Here is a 23,028-nt window from a genome sequence, read left to right on the forward strand (position 1 = left end):
CTGTTTTAGTTATTTTGTGTCTTTGTCTTCTGTGGGGTTTTTTTTGTTATTCTGGTCATTTTGTGTCTTTTTCAAGGCATTCAAAGATTTTTAATACTAAAATATCATCTTTGCCATTTTTTCATGTGCTAATATGCCCCTTTGATTAAACACTGGCCCCTCCTTGGCCCCCCACAGTAAAACTGGTCTAGAACCGCCACTGCTTTTATTATTATTACAGCATTAATAGTATAGTTCAGTATTCTGAAATATTGGGAGGTACACTAAAAAGACCCGCACTGCAGGGGTTTTATTTTGACAGTCCGCAGCCGACTTCCTTAAGGTTTTGCGGGGGCTTGACAGCCGGCGAGGCTTTGAAAGTGTTGAGTGTGACTTGAGTCCGGGAGAGACCATGTCCGCCGTCATAGGCAAACTATCCTCACCTCTACCCTTATTTAAAACTCATTCTCCATGAAATAACAGTAACGGGGGGCCTTAAGGATGGCCAACTCGGTGAGTAGCCAATTGGTTCATTTGCTTGCCATTCCGCTGTGTTGGAGTATATTTTTGGTAATTGTGTTGTTTTGTCACACCGGAGGAGTCGCTGCTTTTTTACTCCTAACGAGGATTTTGCAGCCGTACAGCGAGCTGGAGCCTCAATGAACAGTGTGATGCAGATCCCCGTTGAGAAACATGCTGTTTTTTTATTTTTCTCCTTACAGACAAAACGTTCTTGTCAATGAGCAAATTAAGACATTTCCAATTAAGGATACGGTCCATCCTTCATTTCGGCTCAATGCTACACGCAGTACAATTTTTCATTTCATTATTTTCATTACATTATTTTTTCAGCAGCCACGTAATGTTACCCCATGGTTAAAACAGTGGGAGCAAATTTCAGTAGCAAAAGGTTTCCAGGAATTATACTGCTCCATGAGGAGTTTAGCCTATATTCTGAATTTACCTGTAAAAGTCCTACGTTTGATTCAGCCAGGTGTGTGTTTTTGTGGAAATGAAATGTTTAATTACATAAGCAGATGTTTTAACCCCTCAGGAGTCCATCTATTTATTGAAAATGCACGTTTTATTTACAGTAATAACTTAATTCATATATGATATGTAGACAAGCTGAGAAAGTGCAACCATAGCAGATTGCACAGTGTGCCATTTATGTTTCTAGAGCATTTTTAAAATGTGAATTTTTTTTCTACAATGAAAACTATTACTAGTTTTAATTTATATGCAAATAGACTGTTTTGCAGTTTTGTTATTTTTTCTGCTGTTTTTGTGTGTATAAATGTTTTTTTATTTTTCTCCTTACAGACAAAACGTTCTTGTCAATGAGCAAATTAAGACATTTCCAATTAAGGATACAGTCCATCCTTCGTTTCTGCACAATGCTACACGCAGTACAATTTTGGTTATTTTCATTACATTATTTTTTCAGCAGCCACGTAATGTTACCCCATGGTAAAAACAGTGGGAGCAAATTTCAGTAGCAAAAGGTTTTCAGGAATTATACTGCTCCATGAGGAGTTTATATCATGAATTTACCTGTAAAAGTCCCACGTTTGATTCAGCCAGGTGTGTATTTTTGTGGAAACGAAATGTTTAATTACATAAGCAGATGTTTTAACCCCTCAGGAGTCCATCTATTTATTGAAAACCTATATATGTATATATATAATTTAACCCTATAAAGCCTGAACCATGAAATAATTGCCAGAAAATTCAATTTTTTTTAAAACCGAGTGCTTATTAACTTGCTGACGAATTTTAAAAAATAAATAAATTGCATATATGAATTCTAATTTGTGTCATATTTGATACATCAGGTCTTTTTGTGCAATTTGTTGCTCACAGTTTGTTTTTCTTGAACTAACAAAAACATCAAACAACAACATTTTTAACTTTTCCTTTTTCCTCAAACATGCAAAATACATATTTTTTCCATATAACACAACATCATACATCTGCTGATATGAAGTTTTTTAATGCAGCAATGACTGATCCACTCGTGGAACCTGCATATCATTTTTGCTACATCTGGTATTTTTGTGCAATTTGTTGCTCAGTTTGTTTATCTTCAACACATGTATACATCAGGTTTTTGATGATGTAGAGGTCTCAAAAATTACTGTATCTAATATGATACACTTGGCTTTATAGGGATAATTACATAAGCAGATGTTTTAACCCCTCAGGAGTCCATCTTTTTATTGAAAATGCACGTTTTATTTACAGTAATAACTTAATTCATATATGATATGTATACAAGCTGAGAAAGTGCAACCATAGGAGATTTCACAGTGTGCCATTTATGTTTCTAGACCATTTTTAAAATGTGAATTTTCTTTCTACAATGAAAACTATTACTAGTTTTCATTTATATGCAAACAGACTGTTTTGCAGTTTTATTATTTTTTTCTGCTGTTTTTGTGTGTATAAATGTTTTTAAAATTTATGTTTCTAGACCATTTTTAAAATGTGAATTTTCTTTCTACAATGAATACTATTGCTATTTTTAATTTACATGCAAACAGACTGTTTTGCAGTTTTATTATTTTTTCTGCTGTTTTTGTGTGTATAAATGTTTTTTTTTTTTAAATGGTACTTTTCCATAGACACCTGTGTCTTTTGTTTGTATTTTCGGTTCCTTGCAGCTTTATACTTTATACTTATACTTTATACTTTTACTTAATTCAAATAAAATGGAAAATCTGACTGATAGCCAAGTTTGTGTGGAGAAAAAGGAGCCATGCATGTGATGTAAGGACAGACTGAAAGATGCTAAACAGAGTTTTTCCCTCACTTGTATTGAATTTAAACCAATACAAGTGAGGGAAAAACGTGTTTGACAGAATACGAAAAAAAAAAAATGATGATCCAGAATTAAAAACTTGAATGCCGTCATGACCACATCCCATTCTAAGGCATTTAATATGCATTTTCTTTTTAAATTTTACAGAGAACGTTGTGTACAACTCCATTCAAACCTCTGAAGACCAGGAGATTTTGGTTGAAAATTGTCAACTTCTTATGCATTTATTTCTGTCTCTGTTTAGCATCTTTCAGTCTGTCTTTACATCACATGCATGTCTCCTTTTTCTCCACACAAACTTGGCTATCAGTCTGATTTTTCATTGTATTTTAATTAACAAAGTATAAAGCTGCCAGGAACCCAAAATACAAACAAAAGACACAGGTTTCTATGGAAATGTAGCAGAAAAAATACTAAATAATAAAGCTACAAAACAGTCTATTTGCATGTAAATTAAAAATAGTGATAGTTTTCATTGTAGAAAGAAAATTCACATTGTAAAAATGGTCTAGAAACGTACACTACTGGTCAAAAGTTTTAGAACACACCAACTTTTCCAGAATTTAATTGAAAATGATGCAGTTTAATGTCTCAGTGTACTCTGAAATTAATGCACATTTGCAACATTTAAAATTCTTTATTGAGCATGATAGTGTTTTGAAAGTAAAAAAAGATTAAAAATCACATTTTATGTTGGACTAAAGGACTAAAAAAAGACACAAAATGACCAAAAAAAGACGCAAAATGACCAAAAAAAGACACAAAATGACCAAAAAAGACACCAAAAGACACAATATGACCAAAAAAAGACACAAAATGACCAAAAAAAGACGCAAAATGACCAAAAAAAGACACAAAATGACCAAAAAAGACACCAAAAGACACAAAATGACCAAAAAAAGAAACAAAATGACAAAAAAAGACACCAAAAGATTTCAAAAATGGACAAAATAGCCCAAGACTCCATAGAGTTAAGTTGTTAACCCATTCCTTGTTCCCTGAAAAAGGCCTACTTTTCGACAAAAAAAGACACCAAAAGACACAATATGACCAAAAAAAGACACAAAATGACCAAAAAAAGACACAAAATGACAAAGAAAGACACCAAAAGACACAAAATGACCAAAAAAAGACACAAAATGACTTACAAAGACATGAAAAGAATTCAAAAATGGACAAAATAGCCCAAGACTCCATAGAGTTAAGTTGTTAACCCATTTCTTGTTCCCTGAAAAAGGCCTACTTGTATAATTCTGAAATGTACATTATTTTTCAGTTTTGGTTAAGCTTACCTTTTTTATTTACCTCTGGCAGTTCACCACTTACCTTTGTACCCTTTCAAGCTGTTTATTTGACTTGAACTGCTTGAATTTCAATAAAAAACTGGAAAAATTGGGGCGTTCTAAAACTTTTGACCGGTAGTGTAAATGGCACACTGTGAAAACTCCTATGATTGAACTTTCAACTGGCTTTCTCAGCTTGTCTACATATCGTATATAAATAAAGCTATTACTGTAAATAAAACATGTATTTTCAATAAAAAGATGGACTCCTGAGGGTTAAATAGTAACCCAACATCCTTTGATTTTGCAGGGTGCTGTTCAGGTGAAACTAGAACTTGGTCATCGTGCGCAGGTCAGAAAGAAACCCACTGTGGAAGGCTTCACCCACGACTGGATGGTGTTTGTCCGAGGACCAGAACACAGCAACATTCAGCACTTTGTGGAGAAAGTAGTTTTTCACCTGCATGAAAGCTTCCCTAAACCAAAAAGAGGTAAGATACCTTTATGTCTGCTTTACTTTGGCCGTTCTGTTGTTTTCTTTGGCTCCGTTTTCAATGGCAGCTGGGTTATAAAGGCTTTTAAGAGAGAGGGAGACCTTCAAACAAATCAAAAGGATTCTCACTTATATCAGCATCGAGCATCCAAAGTGCTCACGTGTACTTGATCAAGCCAGTGGGTGTCAGAATGAAAAAAGGTAATACAAAGTAGGGGTGTGCCATATCGTATCGTTCATGATAATATCGGTATATTTTTTTTACGGTTAAAAAAAATGCATATCATGATATTGGCAACGTTCCTACTTCTTGATGTAGTGGTTAAAGTTGTTTTAATCACAAAAAGCTACTTACTCCCTGTCACTAAACACATGCAGCTTTCAAAATAAGAGCATGGTGTGTTATCAGAATCCACCACAGAACTTACAAGGAGACTGTCAAAATAAGATGTAATAAGAAGTTTTATTAAATTCTGGTGTTTTCATTAAGCTTTTCTCAAGCGAATCGTCAAATGCCCATTAATTAATTCCTATGAATGAATGGAAACAGGACTTGTATGGAGTGCTGCTATCTGGGGCTTCAACCAATGTTTATTTTCATTATGAATGATTCTACCACTCATTTTCTAAATTTTCTAGTGAATCAACTAATTAGTTAAATGATTAATTGTTTTCCCTGATTTGCTTTTAGAGATGTCACAATACCAGAAATTCACTTGTTGATACTAGGGGTGTGCCATATCGTATCGTTCACGATAATATCGGTATATTTTTTTACGGATAAAAAAAATGCATATCATGATATTGGCAACGTTCTTACTTCTTGATGTAGTGGTTAAAGTTGTTTTAATCACAAAAAGCTACTTACTCCCTGTCGCTAAACACATGCAGCTTTCAAAATAAGAGCATGGTGTGTTATCAGAATCCACCACAGAACTTACAAGGAGACTGTCAAAATAAGATGCCTTAAATAAAACATACAAGAACCGTTATTCTCCTTTACAAAATGTCAAATATGCCCCCGCAACCCCTAAATGTTTATTTTTATTATTTGCTCATACTCAAGAGTCAAGAGTAATTTTTTTGTATTCGGCAACTGTTGAGATTTGCACTTCACACTACATTTTAGATTTTTATTTATTTATACAGACTAAAAAAAAAAAAAATCATATTTTCTATATCTTTTTAAGTATTTCCTAATATGGTCAAGAATATCGTTATTGCAAAAATAGCCTGAAATATCGTGATATTCTTTTAGGGCCATATCGCCCACCCCTAATACAAAGTCATAAATTAAATGCATATTTTGAGAAAAGACTAGTTTACAGTGGCCATGTGTTGGTACTATATAGTAGGGCTGGGCGATATGGCCCTAAAAGAATATCACGATATTTCAGGCTATTTTTGCGATAACAATATTCTTGACCATATTAGGAAATACTTAAAAAGATATAGAAAATATGATTTTTTTTTTTTAGTCTGTATAAATAATTAAATATCTAAAATGTAGTGTGAAGTGCAAATCTCAACAGTTGCCAAATACAAAAAAATTACTCTTGACTCTAGAGTCAATGAGCAAATAGGGTTCTGGGGGCATATTTTAATGACATTTTGTAAAGGAGAATAAAGGTTCTTGCATGTTTTATTTTAGGCATCTTATTTTGACAGTCTTCTTGTAATTTCTGTTAACACACTGCGCTCTTATTTTGAAAGCTGCATGTGTTTTGCGAGAGGGAGTAAGTAGCTTTTTGTGATTAAAACGACTTTAACCACTACATCAAGAAGTAAGAGTATTGCCAATATCTTGATATGCATTTTTTTTAACCATAAAAAAAAAAAATACCGATATTATTGTGAACGATACGATATGGCACACCCCTACTATATAGTGGTAAATTAAACATGTTATGTCTGTCTCAGATGATGGAATGGAAAGGTGGGAAATAATGTTTCATGATGCAAGATGCATTCATGGTGTGTTGTTATTTGGAGCATTTTAGTGTTTCTAGCAGATGTGTTGGTTTGAAACATCATCAGCTTTTGGATACGACACATTGATGAAAGTTTTTTTTTAATATTCTTTTTATTGCCAAGTTCACATTGGTTAGAATACATGTTTCACACAAAGCAATCAAAACAAAAAGAATAAAAGTTAAAACAAAACCAAAACAACAACAAACAAACCAACAAAAAACAAAACAAACAACAACACGGCAGCATCTTAAAACATAAATAGATTGGATATGACAGAATGGCGGATTACCACACATTGATGAAAGTAAAGGTTAAGTGGTGACAGATATGATTTGTGTTGGTTTTGCTTGGTTTGTGTCCCTGCAGGCACTCGGCTCCTAACAAGTCTGTGAGCCTGAAACACAGTTATAGCAAAGGAGGAAGTCTTTCAAGTCAAGGCTAGGCTGATAATTACTATTCATCATGAACTTGTGCAGTCAACTCGCCACCAACGGATTTATACACACACTCTGCATATGGGTGGTTGACGTGACGCTCAATTTTTGTGTTCCCAGTGACAAATATAGCTAAAATTTGATAATATTTCATTAAAATTAATGTTTTAATATGCATTTCATTCTTCTACATCTAATCCATCTGCAAACAATGAGTATCGTTCTTCAACTATGCAAATATTCTGTTTTGAACATGACATTTGTCCACCGGTGCAACTGTCCTAGGTAGCATTACTTATCTTAAAACAACTGTAATTTAATGAAATATTAATCTAAATACGTTAAAATACTTGAATGCATGTCATATGAGTGTTTACTTAAAGAATCTAGAGGATATAAGTGTTAAGGTCCCTATGATGGTTATTAGGACACATTACATTTTGTCCGAAAAACTGGTGTCCTCCTGGAGCAACGCCATGATGTAGATATAAAACAGGCATTAATGTGACCACCCCATTACTGAGAGGGGTCCTTCCAGAACCAGGAAGGACAGAAGACATCTCTGGATCACTTCTGTCTCAAATATTTTCATAATATTACTATTTCCGTGCAGTGTTGGAACTGGTCGTCTTAAGGTAGTCCTTTGGTACAACGCAGTTTAAGCATTGATCTGAATATTTTTATCAATTTACATTGATTGATCATTGAAAATAATGTAAATTGATAAAAATATTCATAACTAATATGCCTTGGGCTTATCTATCTTATCTGTCCAACATTCTCTGAATTAAATAATGACATTCTTTATTTTGTTGCACCGGTGGACACATTTTAGGACTACCACACCAAAAGTTAATAATATGCAGAATTAGAAATGGACACATTCAGTTTTGAATTATTCACATATAAGGAAATATAATTGTATGTCATTTGACATATACTTTTGAATTATTCTTTTTTTCACTTTGAATTTGAGCGTCACGTCAACCACCCATATGCACACTTGTGTTATAAGCTATTAAACGCATTGCAATAACGTCAGTATTTCGGATTCCTTGCAAGTCAAAGTATGTAAGATTATTTTTTCAAAATAATTTGTTTTGTCTACAAAAAGCAAAAAATGTTTCCCAGAGGTGAAGGTCATGTTTAATCGACCAGCAGTTTGACTTTCAGCTATGTCCATTTTACAATCATACAATAGAGACAAACATCAATTTTTGACACCTGAGAAGCTGTAGCTTTGTATTTTTTATTTTTTTAAAAACTATCTAAATGATTGATTGATTGTTAAAATACTTGCAGATAAATTTTCTTTTGATCAATTAATTGAATAGTCAATGAATCATTGCATCTCTGGATGGGGCTGAAGATTCTTGGTTGCAATCAGTGTCAGATTGTGTTATGAATCCATAGTAAATCATACCACTACAGTGTGAATAAAAAAAATATTTATGTGGAAGGAGAGACATGGCATCTATGTGTTGGATCACTCAGTGTATTCTCTTCAATCTCCTGATGATTGGTTGGTTAGTGGAGATGTGTTGTAGCTATTGTCTGTCACATTGTGTGTATTTGGTCCAACTATTTGTGGTTGCCAAAGCTTTAAATAGGCCTTCCATAATTGTATCTCACGGTGCCATATACAATCCACTGTGCTGGATTGCTGGCCAAAGATTTTTCACCAGGTTTTTTTAAATGATTGTGAGCAGTGAGCAGTTTATAGGTTTGGTGTTTCCATCAGGTACTTTTCCCTCTAGTGAGCCGCTATGAGTGTGGTTTGGGAGAGAGGATCCGCCCAACTTCACCAGTTAGCGGCTCAGAAAGTACCTGCCTCAGGTAGGTACTTTCTGAGCTACTGAGCTGCTACTAACTAGTCGAAGGTGATTGATACGGTTGAGGCGGCGATTTCATTTGGTGCAGACTGGACGCTGAGGGGTTAACATCTCCTGCTCTGCTGACTGCAGCTGGGAGAGACTGCTGCGGGAGGACTGGGCCGCTTGTGAGTCCTTTGGGACGGCGCTACTTGTTAAGAAGAGTAGAAATGAGTCTCCAAAAGTCTCCAATAACACCAGAAAAAGTTGCTAGATTTGTCGCTAGACGCTTTTTTATAAAAAGGGTCGCTAGAGGGGTCTGAATATAGCGACAAAGTCGGTAAGTTGGCAACACTGGTTGCCGTGTCGATCTGTTGTCACATTAACTCTGTTGGTTAGCTGCAAAAAATGTACCTGTATGGAAACAGAGGCAGAGGGGAACTAACTAGTGGGCGGAGTCAAAACACTCGCCATATGATGTCTTTGTGGCTCAACATGTTGTGTGAGGTAAAGGAGTCCTAATGGAGCAGCTGGCCACAAGGGGATCTATGAAAATATCGTCTGCTTAAATATTTTTGACCCACTTCAGCTGTTTCTCAGTTTAGAGGTTGTTTGGTGAGACGAACTTGGCATCAGTCAAATTTTTAGGTTGCGAAAGGTTGCACATCAACATTTGATTCATAGACCGTACCCTAGCCAATAATGGTGTGGCAAATACTCTTCTAATACTTTTTTTTGTCTGTCAATATGTGCCAATGTCAGTGAAATTCTGCGAGTGTTGATAACAAGGTAAAAAACCTTTTTTTATTTTTTCATTTTTTCGGAACCTGAGTTCAGTATTATCCAGGTATTTCAATCTGTCTCTGAAGGTCAGGAATTCATAGAGCCTTTGCTGCATCTGGGACCTTGCTTTGAAAAAAGACACAGTACAGTAGAAGGTGAGAGAGAAAAAATAGCACCTCTGCTATTAAAAAATGAGGAAAACAAGTTACTTTTTTTGTTTTTTGTTTTTATAAAATTGAAAGTCTGGAATATCTTATGATATAATATGTATCTTACAACATATGATGATGAGGTAAGCGAAAAAAGGAGAATGTTATCTGTTCACTTCTTGATTAGACGCATGAAGGAGTTTGCAAGACCTTCTTTTGTGCGAGAAGCAACACATTTTAATCAATATTGGGAGCAAAAGTTCCACCAATAGATTTGTTTCTTTGATCTGGGAGCCATTTGCAGGACTCACAAACCCGAGTGACCCTGAACCTTTTTAGGAACTCAGGAACCTTTTAGGAACTTGAACACTCTCAGGAACTCTGGAAGCTTACCTGCATTTTGACCAGAGGTACCAGAGTCTGAACAGGTTGAGACATGGTGGAAACACAGAAATTAGCTGCAGGAACAATTTAGTTCCTCCAATAGCTCCCGGGCGTCTTTGTGGAAAATGGCTGATACTGAATGCCTGTTATGTCCAGGTAGGGCTGGGCGATATGGACCAGAAGTCATATCCCGATATATTTAGGCTGAATATCGATATACGATATATTCCGACTACCTCCACGCCTTCAAAAACGAACTCAAAAGCCACCTTTTCAAAATAGCTTACAATACCTGAACTCATGATCTCTCATCTTCTGTATTTTGTGTTTGTGTGTGTCTAATTTCCTGTCATGTTAAGCGACTTTGAGTACCTTTAAAAGCGCTATAAAAATTTAATGTAGTATTATTATTATTATTATTATTATTATATATCCCAATATTTTTATACAGCAAATGTTCAAAGTCATATATTACATGCCACAAGTAGTTTATTTAATTGAAGATAATTACTGTATAACAACAGGGGTACCTTTTTAAAAAAAAAAAAAAAAAAAAAAAAAAAAAAAAAAAATCAAAGCTCCATAAGGTGCACATTCAAATTAAACATTTGTACATTTTTTGTACTTGTTTTTCATGTTTGTACATTTTCAAGGTGTTTTACAATGTTGTGATGCTTTTATTTTGAAAAGGTGCCATCCAGTGTAAAACGGGTGCTTTAATTTTGAAAGGTAGTGACAGGAAATAACCGGTAGAACGGTTAAATGAAAAAACGAACGGTAAATAATAACGAGTGCGTAGTAATTCATATAAAGTTGATATAAAGTATCAAAAAGGCTTCTATAGTGGCTGACAGGACACAAGGTTTGTTAAAGTTTATTTTATTCTTATTTTATTTTTTCTTCATCTTATGTGTTAATAAGCTATGATTATTTCAGTTTCTGAAGCGCTGCTAGAACAAAACCTTGAACTCCAGAAATATTCTGATATTTTTAGAACTGTTTCATTCAAAAACATTCAGAGCAGTGAAGCTTAAAGTTGAAGAAAGTTTAAGATAATGCTGCAGTTGTTGTCGTCCATATAAGTTTGACATCAGTTGAGTCAGTCTGTGGCTTTGACTGACTGACGTGAGATGAATAATACACTGAGAATTTTCTCTTATTTGGCAAAAAAAATCTTAATTTAATTGAATTTTGTGCACACAAAATGCAGTTAAACACTGAAATGGCAATATGTTCTATTGCAGTATTCACCATATTGCAAAATGCCTTAAATTGAAATAATATTATATCACAGGGCCTCTGGTGATTCCCACCTCTACAATCTGGCATTGCAGAACAAAGTGGGCGGAGATGGGAGAGCCTGGTATCAGAGCAGCTGCAGCATGTGTACAATAAGCAGCGGCAGCAGCGAGAGCATTAGATACAACTAGAAAATTTCCTCTGGGGAAATTCTGAAAGGGCCACAGGGGCTACTGCCGGTGTGTGTACACTATGATGAGATTCTTCAGAGATTTCAAACTATGCCCTTTAACCTCAAAGTGTGTGTGTGTTTGTTTGTTTTTACTCTTCCTGTAAGTCGCTTTGGATAAAAGCGTCTGCTAAATGTAAATGTAAGTGCGTGCGTGCGTGCAATTAAAATAACATAAAGTTACTGTGTGTGTGTGTGTGTGTGTGCGTGCGCACGTTTGAAGCATGTGTATGCATGTGTGAGGAGTGTGCGTGCGTGTATCTGTAACTGTAATCACATCAAAGATCAAAGGCAATCAGATCAAAGCAATCAACAGAATTAACTGGCACCTGTTCCGGCATAGGGACAGCAGAGGTGGACAGATTGAAATTTCTGGTCTCGAACAGAAAGCATTTCTGGCAAAACCATAATACCTATCATTGATCCGACTTCACTTTGAGCATCCTGAGTTCTTCCTGAACGTCTACATATGTTTTTTTTAAAGAAAAATGAAAAAATAGCTTTGTTAGAGCGATCTAAAAAAAACCTTTTTCCTTTTTTTTCCCTGCGTTTTTAATATGGGAGCCAATGAGGCTGTTGGTGCGTGTTGGTGGATCATCTATGCGTCTTATGCCCAAACTATAACTCTGACAGCTTTACCAGGCTTCGCCCCGAGCACTGGTCCCTACAGCTATTGCTGTAGGGACCAGTGCTCGGTGCGATTGCCCCGAGGCCCTAATGATGGCAGAAGAGCTGCACATGATGCCGTTTCTCGCTGTAGAGATTCTACATACTAAAGCAAAGTTGTGAGTGTTGGTCACACAAATAATGTATGTCAGGTATTTTCCATCTTGCTGGCTTTGCCTTGAACAGTCTTGCCCATGTAACACCTCTGTTACTACCTCTGAAGTCTCAATTGGTCCCCCATTACGCTTCTGGGACGTTCAGATTGAAGGCGAAGCGCCACAGAGGCATAAATATCACGCCTTGAAACAGCAGTCTGAAAGGGGCTAAAATAAGGTTTTGCTTCATCCTTCTCCTTCACTCTTCATGCTCCAGCCCTGTATTGATAAAAGTGATATGTGGCTGGAAGACTGAAGGTCTAAAGCCCAGCATGAGAATACCTAACCTTCAATAAGTCTTACTTGATGACACATGCCGTGAAATCATTCTGTCTGTGAAGTCTGTGGGGCCTGTGTGTTTTCACATGGTGGCAAATTGTGAGCCAAGCTGCTTCCTGATCTGTTGGCTCTTCAGATGCTGTTGAGTTTTTCTAGTTGAAACTTGGTGTAATAGATCAGAGAGCTTAGTGTTTCGGTTTGTTTGTTAAAACTGCTCATGAGAATGTAGCCTTTTGCTACAAAACGAATGTCTCCCACACGTCCTGTCTTTCTTCTCCAGTTTGAGAATACATGCTCTGTACAGTAATATCTAGCTTTGAATACTTCCACAGTGTTTGAAATCGTAGTTTGCAGTTTAGCAGTTAGGAGTTAGGAGTTTAGGAGTTATTTTGTGAAAAAGTAAGGTGATTTACTGTTCTGCATTGCATCCCTGCTGAAGAAAAGTTATTTTAATTTTTCATTATTTTTAATAATCATCCTAAATTGATTAATATTCAAAGAATCTGCATTGACAGCTTTAAAAATAAATCTTTTCCCCAACAAGATAATTAAATTAATAATATAACAGCTTGTCTCTGTAACATCACCTAGTATAACAGAAAAGAAATCACATTCAAAACTCAACTTCATTGCTGTACACATCCTCTGAACCTCCCTCCAAAAGACAGAGACAACATGACAATACCAAAAAAGATGTATTGTTGATTCAGGTTCCATTGAACAAAAACGACACTCATCCGACTCAACAATACCACAAATTTTAAGCATTTTCCTAGTAGATAAAAAAAATATAAATAATCTTTAACTGAAAGGATCTTAAAAATGTGTCTACTGTTGTTCTGAACATTAACTTAAATACTTGTTCCCATGGGATAGGAAAATTAAAAGTATCCTCCCATTTTTTATATAAATATTCCAAAACTGATCTTAATCATTGCATATATTTAGAGTTTTCCTTCCTGATTGTAAACATGTTGAGAATGATTGGAGTAAGGCTTCTGGTATGTTTTATTTAAGGCGTCATATTACACTCTTGCTCTTCATATCTGTTGCATGAATCCAAAATTCACCATTAATTTAATCCTTAAACACTTACTTGCAGCATTTGTCTGATGCCCTGTTTCAGTGGCAGCAGGGAACAATTGCGATCTGTTTCAAAAAGTAAGATTTCTCACAAAAATATCTGCTGGTTGGTGGATCAGATGCACAACGAATTAAACAGCCACTCATACCACTGTGTGAGACGCTATTTGTGGAGTTTTTCCTTCTGTTGAGGCTGCAGATGCACAGATGGCGTAATAAAACATGGCAACCCAAGTTATAAACCAATAACGTCGTGTATTATCACCAACATTGTACAGAGTTTAGCTTTTTAACATTTTAATTGTTAGCTGTGAGCCGCGGTGTGTGCCACAGTGTGTTTGGATCAGTTCTGATCAGCCTGAACAGCCTGTTAGTAGGTACTTCCAAGTTTGATTTGAAACAGTGCGATCAATACCACATTTCTGAAAAAGAGACAATTAATGTAACTTTATAACAGTACTGTTAACAAATCGCAACTTGTTAATTAAAACAATTTTATTGTAAGCACCTGTGCTTATGGAAAGCTCTGCTGACATTTTGTTTTCAGACCTTCAGTCTGTGCTGTTTAAAGTCTGTAGATAACATTTGACTTCTTTTAGGGCTGGGCGATATGGCCCTAAAAGAATATCACGATATTGCAGGCTATTATTGCGATAACGATATTCTTGACGATATTAGGAAATACTTAAAAAGACAGAAAATATGATATTTTTTTTAGTCTGTATGAATAATTAAAAATCTAAAATCTAGTGTGAAGTGCAAATCTCAACAGTTGCCAAACACAAAAACATTTACTCTTGACTCTTGAATATGAGCAAATAATTTAAAAAATATATTAAGGGGTTCCGGGGGCATATTTTAATGAAATTTGGTGAAGGAGAATAAAGGTTCTTGTATGTTATATTTCAGGCATCTTATTTTGACAGTCTTCTTGTAAATTCTGTGGTGGATTCTCTTAACACACTGTGCTCTTATTTTGAAAGCTGCATGTGTTTAGCAACAGGGAGTAAGTAGCTTTTTGTGATTAAAACAACTTTAACCACTACATCAAGAAGCAGGAACGTTGCCGATATGCATTTATTTAACCATAAAAAAAATATACCGATATTATTGTGAACGATATGATATGGCACACCCCTAACTTCTTTTCTTTTTTACTTTCATGGACAGCAGATACACTGTATTTGTGCAGTGTTAGGAACACAGAGATGTCTCTCATAGAGAGCCAAATCAAATCAAATCAAAATTACTTTATTCATCCCCAAGGAGAAATTCAGTGGAATGGATGAATTCAATGAATTCAAATGGACAGACACATCATTTTTACTTCTCCCAGTTTCACCTGGATTGTCAAAGGCAGTTTTTTATTATTTATTTTTTCAACAATAACATTGTTTGTAAGATTAGACCCAAAAACATGGCCTGTGAGAATTTCAAAGAAAGGTGGCTAGTGAAAAGAGAGAACTGTAATCATATTTCGAAAATTCCCCGTACAGCTATAAAAATGCAATGAAATCTATCATTGCCACTTGGCTCACATGCAGCTTTAATTTAAGAGGCATCTATTGTTTAGTATGGTGTCAGCCACACTTCATTTGCTATTGTAAAGATGCTGATGACAGGTAGGCTCACATGGTTCACTGGAAGGATTTCAGACTGCTTTTTCACCTCGGTTTTTCCTCATTGCCACGAAGACGGTTCATCTTATCAACATGTCACACGAGGTGCAGTAGTGGAAAAACATAGAAAGCAGTCAGAACGAGAATGTGATAAGGTACGGTGAGCGTAACTTCCTCCCACTCTCTGTGATTTGTTGTGCAGCTCAGAGAAGCTGCCAGACACACATTAAGATTAATGACGAACCAGTCAGTAAAGCTGCCACCGCGCTTCATTATTGCCATGCGGTTAACGGGCCAGCGTTTGAGGCGTTGCCATGGAGACGGCCTAATGGCAGCGCCGTTTGAACAAATGGAGGTAAAGAAGCTCTTTGGAACCAGTGAAGGGGGTGCTATTTTGGCAATAGGCAGCAGCGGCTCATGCTGCTTAAGCACTCATTTGGAGCCTCGGCTGCCATTTAATCTACTCTGGAGATGAGATCTCTTCAAACGTGTTTATGTTTTAGAGGATTGTCACTTTTATGAAAAAGATATCAGACAGCATGATGGAAAATAAATGGTTAAGATTTGGTGACAATAGTTTCAGATTTGTGGCATGTACAGTGTAGGAAAGATGCAAAAGAGTTGAAGTTCTTTAAGTGTTTTCTTTGTTACACGCCACAAACCCACATTTCTGCTGGTTGGAAAGGAGGGTGTGGTGCCCGACCTGGTTGGGTCATCAAAGACAGTTTGACCAAACCAATTGTCTATAGGGGTGCACCGATTGCAATTTTCTGGCCGATCACCGATTTTTAAAAAGCCTGACCTGCCGATTCTGATTTTGGCTGATACCGATTTTTTTATAACTTACAGCATACACCTTCAATGTTTGAATCTTATTTTATTGAAAAACAATAACACATAAGTATTTTTCTTTAACAAATAAAGGAAATCCCAATGTCTGAGGTAGTTAATAAAATATTGAACTTAAAATAAATAGCAACAATTTACAGGACAAACTAATAAAAGAACTGCAACCATAAATAAAGTGTCATGAGTTTTTGGTTTTGTTTAGTACAACAAGAACAAATGCCCAAATGCAGCAGCTTTGTGGCTATTCAAATGTTAAAATAAATAGCAAATAGACCTTTGTGGAGGTAGATAAGATCAGTTTGACGTAAAAGAATCGGCCGATCACTGATCCCGCAAAATTAAGGAAATCGGCGCCGATTGAATGGCCGGCCGATCGATCGGTGCACCTCTAATTGTCTAATATTCCAGTGTTACATTTTCAAAGCACCAATGTGGGCATATATTAATATATTGTGCATGTTCAGAATAGTTTTTAGCATTTTATATTATAGTACACAAAAGCCGTGTTTCCTTTAGGGGGAAGAGTGGCCGCCGGGAAAGTCTCAGGCCACGCCCTCTTAAATATCTGCACACTCAGCGTGTCTTCTTTGCAAAAAGGCCCCCAGAGGGATTTTCGAGACTCTGGAGGTGACGTATGGTTTCCGATCGCTAAGTAAACACCTTCTGCAGCAGCAGCACATACACACTGTACTGCTACAGAGCTAACTGTTAGCCTGTTAGCAATTTGCAGACCGGACGCTAAGGGGTTAACATCCCCTCCGGCTCTGTGACTGCATCGGGTAGAGACTGCTGCAGGAGGACTGTGCCGCCTCGACTCCTTCTTACTCTCACAGGGACTCCTTCTTAACGAGCCGCTGGCCTTGCTGGAGTCGAGTACTACGTCATATCCTGCTTAGCGTTCTATCCAATCAGCAACCAGGCTTTTTTCAGGGGAGAAACAAAAAAAGTCCGGTCAAAAGACTGCACAGGACGGCTCATATTCAAATCAGGGGCTTTTCAGCGTGTGAGACCCGCCTCATTTCGAGTATTGGACTGTAATGGAAACACCCCTATAATTGACACATACTGGAGATTTGGTTTGTTTTTTGTTCAGCAGGAAGAATAAAGAAAAGGCAGACGATAACATTTTGTTTTTTATTTCTATCTGTCAAACATTTAAAAACTAGCCTGGCTAACACCAGACTAATCTCAAATGAGATCTAGTCTGGAAACCAGCCGTTCATTTCTCTGTAGAGGAGGTGTGTTTTACGATCCTCCAGAGCCGTTTATTGGACGCTTAGAATGTCTATCAAAGCGTCTGTAGGTAGCTCTTAGCCAATCAGATCAGTTATACCAGATGACGTAGTAGAGCAACAGAAATGGATGTTTGTTGTGTGTGTGTCTGTGAGAGTGTTGCTTGCTGCTTTGCTTCTCCAGTTCTCGCTTTCTGCAAGATTATTTATTTTCACGCTTTATTCCCCCTCATGTCATTCAGACACACACATCCACTGATTTTATGGGATTTTATGGCAATAAACAAGCTGCTGCGGGTCTCTCGGCGGCTCCGCTGTCCCCCGGCTCGTAGCGAGATCACCGGTGTTACGGTAGCGCCGGTGATTAGCGCCGCTAGCGGCTAATAGCCCCGCTACCGTAACGCCGGTGATCTCGCTACGAGCCGGGGGACAGCGGAGCCGCAGAGAGACCTTTCGCCTTTCAACTTTCGCTCTAAACTATTTAAAACACCATCTACAGCTAAAGAGAGTTTCGCGTCTGCAGCAGCCATGTTGGATCCGGAAAACTACAAGCTTCCGTCTGCCGGGTAGTACGCGTCATCGTCTTGCCGTCCCTCCCCGCTCTGTGATTGGATCCCTAAAACAGGGCTAAGAAACCTCCCTGGTTGCCAGACCGCCTGGAGGTTAGAAATAAAATTCGAGCACGCAAGGCAGTATGGGTATACCCAGGCTATTAAAAAACATCAATCCACTGCTAATTCCTGTTCAACTGCAGATGTTGCCAGTTTATACAAGGCAGTGCATGATTCTTGGATGTCTTTAGCTTCTGCTAATTTAGCTCATTCAGCTCATTGTGGGCGATGGCAGCTCATGGTCTGATGTACCAACAAGATCTCTAACCTAAATGAAGGAATAGGTTGTCAGTAGCACTCACAATGACACATATGAGTGTTTGTCAAAACGACTCACATCAGTGTTTGGCGGCACAAAGCGGATCGTTCTAAAAATTGGGCACACGTCATGCAGTTTTATTTCATTTAGGCTACAGAACCACTGATCTAGGTTTAGGGCAATACACTTCCTGGTAAGTTGTTGCATCATAGTAAACTAAGAAAATTTAGAAATGTTCTTACTTTATCGTTGAAGTATTTTTTTCTTACACAAATGTAAAAAAGGCTTTGATCAATTGTCCCTTTTTTCTGACATTTTAAAGACCAAACAATAAATCTACAAAATAATCTGTACATTCATCATAAATGTAAATAATTGTTTGTTGCAGCCCTAGATGTACATACAGGAAATATTGCAGTAAATGTGCCATTACTTACAAATATATATTTGGTCAATGTCTTTTTTTTGAGCATTTGTACCTACACAATAAAAACCCACATTGTAATAAAGATATTTAATTATTTGTTATAGCTTACAACTGAAAATGTACTTTTGGGATCACAAATCACAAAGTAAAGCCACATTGTAAGTTTTTTTTTTTTAAGTTATATTATTTATACATTGTATATTAATACTGAAGACCTCAAAACTATGAAAGAATACATATGGAGTTATGTAGTTAACAAAAAAGAATATGTTTTCGATTTTAGATTCTTTGAAATACCCACCTTCTGTTTTTGATGATCTCAAACACATTTAGAAGGAAAGAAATTCCACAAATTAACTCTTGACAAGGCGCACCTGTTAATAAAAACTATCCAGGTGAGCAGCTCATGACGTATGTAAAGCTGTCTTCAAAGCAAAAGAAGAATCTAAAATCTAAATTTACTTCAAAGTATCTAAAATATAAAACATATTCTGGTTCGTTTAACACTTTTAGTTTAACTACATCATTCCATATGTGTCCTTTTAATAGCTGTGATGTCTTCAGTATTAACCTACAATGTGAAAAAAAAACCTGAGGCCCAACAAGAAACACCAGATGAATGAAACATGACTCGGTAATCCTTACACCATGTAGTGTCCAACTTAATATTAAACATACAGTTTTAAACAGTTCAACACAAAATGATTGATGTCATCATCACAGCAACAGACACATCGGACAACAGTTTCACTGGTCAGTTAAATAAGATCATTCCCTGGATCCTTCACACTTAAAGTACACTACTGGTCAAAAGTTTTAGAACACACCAACTTTTCCAGAATTTAATTGAAAATGATGCAGTTTAATGTCTCAGTCTACTCTGAAATTAATGCACATTTAAAATTCTTTATTGAGCATGATAGTGTTTTGAAAATAAAAAAAAGATTCAAAATCACATTTTATGTTGAACTAAAGGACTAAAAAAAGACACAAAATGACAAAAAAAGACACCAAAAGACACAAAATGACTTACAAAGACATGAAAAGAATTCAAAAATGGACAAAATAGCCCAAGACTCCATAGAGTTAAGTTGTTAACCCATTTCTTGTTCCCTGAAAAAGGCCTACTTGTATAATTCTGAAATGTACATTATTTTTCAGTTTTGGTTAAGCTTACCTTTTTTTATTTACCTCTGGCAGTTCACCACTTACCTTTGTACCCTTTCAAGCTGTTCATTTGACTTGAACTGCTTGAATTTCAATAAAAAATGGAAAAATTGGGGTGTTCTAAAACATTTGACCGGTAGTGTAAATAATCTCACACAGTGTAACTGTCTAACCCCACATGGGGATAATAAAGGCTCACAAAACATTCTCTTTTACTAAGTGGGATCAAAACAGGGTGATACAAAAAATAAATGAAAACAAACATAAATAAATTGTGCATGTGCTGTGAGTAGTCTCCCTGTGGTATCTGAGACTGGACGTCTCTATGGCAACAAACTTTGGTTTGTTGAAGCTGAACTTGCCATTTAAAAGACTCTGTTTCTGCTCGTCATCCACAATGTTACTGCTGAAACGCTTACTGAATTCACCAACTACGGGGCGAGGGTCACACTCATAGAACATGCACAAATTAAAAAAATGAAAGGATAAAAATAAAAGGAATTTGCGTCAACTTTGACAGCCCTAGAATAAATGCATGACAGTTCCAGTTTGACTAATTCGCTAGGTAACAAGATAACGGTACATTACATTACATTACATGTCATTTAGCTGACGCTTTTGTCCAAAGCAACTTACAATAAGTGCATTCAACCTGATGGTACTAGACATAGACCACAGGAATCAAGTAAGTACATAACTTTAAGAGCTAACTGTCATCGCTAAAGGAGTGCTATATGTTAAAGAAGAAAAGAAGAGAAAAGAATAAGAGCTTTTTTTTTTTTTTAAATATATATATGTGTTAGGTGACCATGGCTTAACCGAGGTATTGTTGTAAGAGGAAGGTCTTCAGCCCCTTGAAACCAGAGACAAAAGGCTTTTAAGGGGGCAATATCAGCTAACTGAGCCAGGCAAACAAACAACTAACTTGAAAACTATAAAATTTAGCAGAAAACCATAAATATAGCAGAGAACCACAGCAAAACAGAAAGCAAAACTAAAGAAAGTGCTATACCATAAACCAGAAGCCAGGTAGTCCCCTTAGTTGAAAGCACGGTAGTTCTTAGCAATTTTGACCACCATTAGAACGTTTTGGTTGCCTTTGAAACAACACATCTACTGTGATACCACACACACACACACACACACACACAGGCTTGGAAACTGTCCTTGGTGGAATTCGAAGGACCCTTGACAGTCCTTCAGCAGCGTCAATGACATGGTATCCTTCAAACTCGGCTGTTGGGATCCTTCCTTGACTTTGAAAAACACCTAATTCACTTACTTCTAAAGCGTCCAACTTTCCTTTTACCATTTCTTCATTGTCCATACATCAACATTTAATCCCCTTTTCTGTTGTGTTTGAACTTTTTAATGAGTTCAACCCGTATCGGCCAACCAGTGCTACCATGACTTTTAACTTAACAAACTGTGAGATTTATCATCTTTTATACTTTAAAGTTATCTAAAGCTTCAGGTTTCCACCTTCTGTCTTAGTTGTTTTATAGGAGAGGTATTCTCTTACAGACAGAAAATAATTTACAGTACAGGCCAAAAGTTTGGACACACCTTCTCATTCAATGCGTTTCCTTTATTTTCATGACTATTGACATTGTTAATGAATGTTTTTGACTATTTATGACTATTTATTACCATCCATTCATCTACCTGCACTGCTGCTTACTGTACATATCTCTACTATTTCTATAACTGTATATATCCTATAGCATATTCAATTCATACCTGCACTATATTTATACTCTGTGTTCATATGTAAATACCTTGCACTTTACTACTCTGCACTTCTGGTTAGATGCTAAACTACATTTCGTTGTCCTAGTACTTGTACTCTGTTCAATGACAATAAAGTTGAATCTAATCTAATCTAATCTAAATTGTAGATTCATCAAAACTATTAATGAACACATGTGGAATTATGTACTTAACAAAAAAGTGTGAAATAACTGAAAACATGTCTTATATTCTAGTAAGCAAAGGGTGGTTACTTTGAGGAATCTAAAATACAAGACATGTTTTCAGTTATTTCACACTTTTTTTGTTAAGTACATAATTCCATATGTGTTCATTCATAGTTTTGATGCCTTCAGTGAGAATCTACAATGTAAATAGTCATGAAAATAAAGAAAACGCATTGAATGAGAAGGTGTGTCCAAACTTTTGGCCTGTACTGTAATCTTTTATACTTTAAAGTTATCTGAAGCTTCAGGTTTCCACCTTCTGTCTTAGTTGTTTTATAAGGGAGGTATTCTCTTACAGACAGAAAATAATTTACTTCCAATCACACTTACTTTGTGTCTCTTTTCCTTAAAGAGAAAGCATACTGTTCTGTTAGCCAGATTGGCGACAGTATAAACCCCTTCTAGTGTACATACACACACACACACACACACACACACACACACACACACACAGATTGATGCCTTAATGATTAGGCCAACATGTTAGCCTCTGGCCATCTCCTGGGCTCACATGAAAACCTTTTAACTCCCCTCATCCTCCGCTCAGGCTTAATTTGTGGCTTGTGTGCACATACCACATAAGTCAAGTCACTGCAGTGACCTACACATAAGATACAGATCCTCAGGCTGAAATATGTCTCAGAAGCTGCAATGCATTCCTTTCCTCTTTGCTGTGGCTTTGCTAATGTGATCTCCCTGAGCTCTGATGATACCAGTATTGATATGCTCACAGCAGATGAAGGATGCTTTTATGTACATGTGTGCAGCGTTTCCCCGAGGGTGGAGTTGTAGCAGCGGAGGTGAATCTGAGATTCTTTTTATTTTACTTTTACGCAGAGCATCTGAGGTGTCTCCAGATTTGTCTGTCCTGTCCTGTTGAATCTTGCTTCAATGTTTCTATTTATCTATTTTATATATTGTCTCTTTGCCTTGTTCTGTAATTTTACTTAATCATTTTCTTTTTTTATATACTCATTTTTAATACTATGTATTGTTCCATCAACCTGCCCAGGGACTACAGGTGGAAAATAGCAATCTGCTAGAACCTGGCACAATGCATATTCTCTTGTTGTACAAGATTAATGTTTGTTTGTGCGCTGTCCCTGTTTGAAATAAATAAATTACA

At 36.4% G+C, this 23,028-nt stretch overlaps 1 protein-coding gene across 2 annotated transcripts in view; it reads left to right on the forward strand.

The window, feature by feature from the left end:
* The first annotated feature begins 345 nt into the window (after positions 1-345).
* The window catches only part of mllt3 (MLLT3 super elongation complex subunit), an 89,990-nt gene continuing 67,307 nt past the window's right edge, over positions 346-23,028 (forward strand). For both annotated transcript variants that reach the window (XM_059354578.1, XM_059354579.1), the window contains exons 1-2: positions 346-492; positions 4,394-4,574. In XM_059354578.1, the coding sequence (XP_059210561.1) occupies positions 481-492; positions 4,394-4,574 (193 nt within the window). In that variant the 5' untranslated portion in view covers positions 346-480. The remainder of the gene's footprint in view (positions 493-4,393; positions 4,575-23,028) is intronic.

This window comes from Centropristis striata, chromosome 17, assembly GCF_030273125.1.
Source record: "Centropristis striata isolate RG_2023a ecotype Rhode Island chromosome 17, C.striata_1.0, whole genome shotgun sequence".
NCBI classification, from domain to species: Eukaryota; Metazoa; Chordata; class Actinopteri; order Perciformes; family Serranidae; genus Centropristis; species Centropristis striata.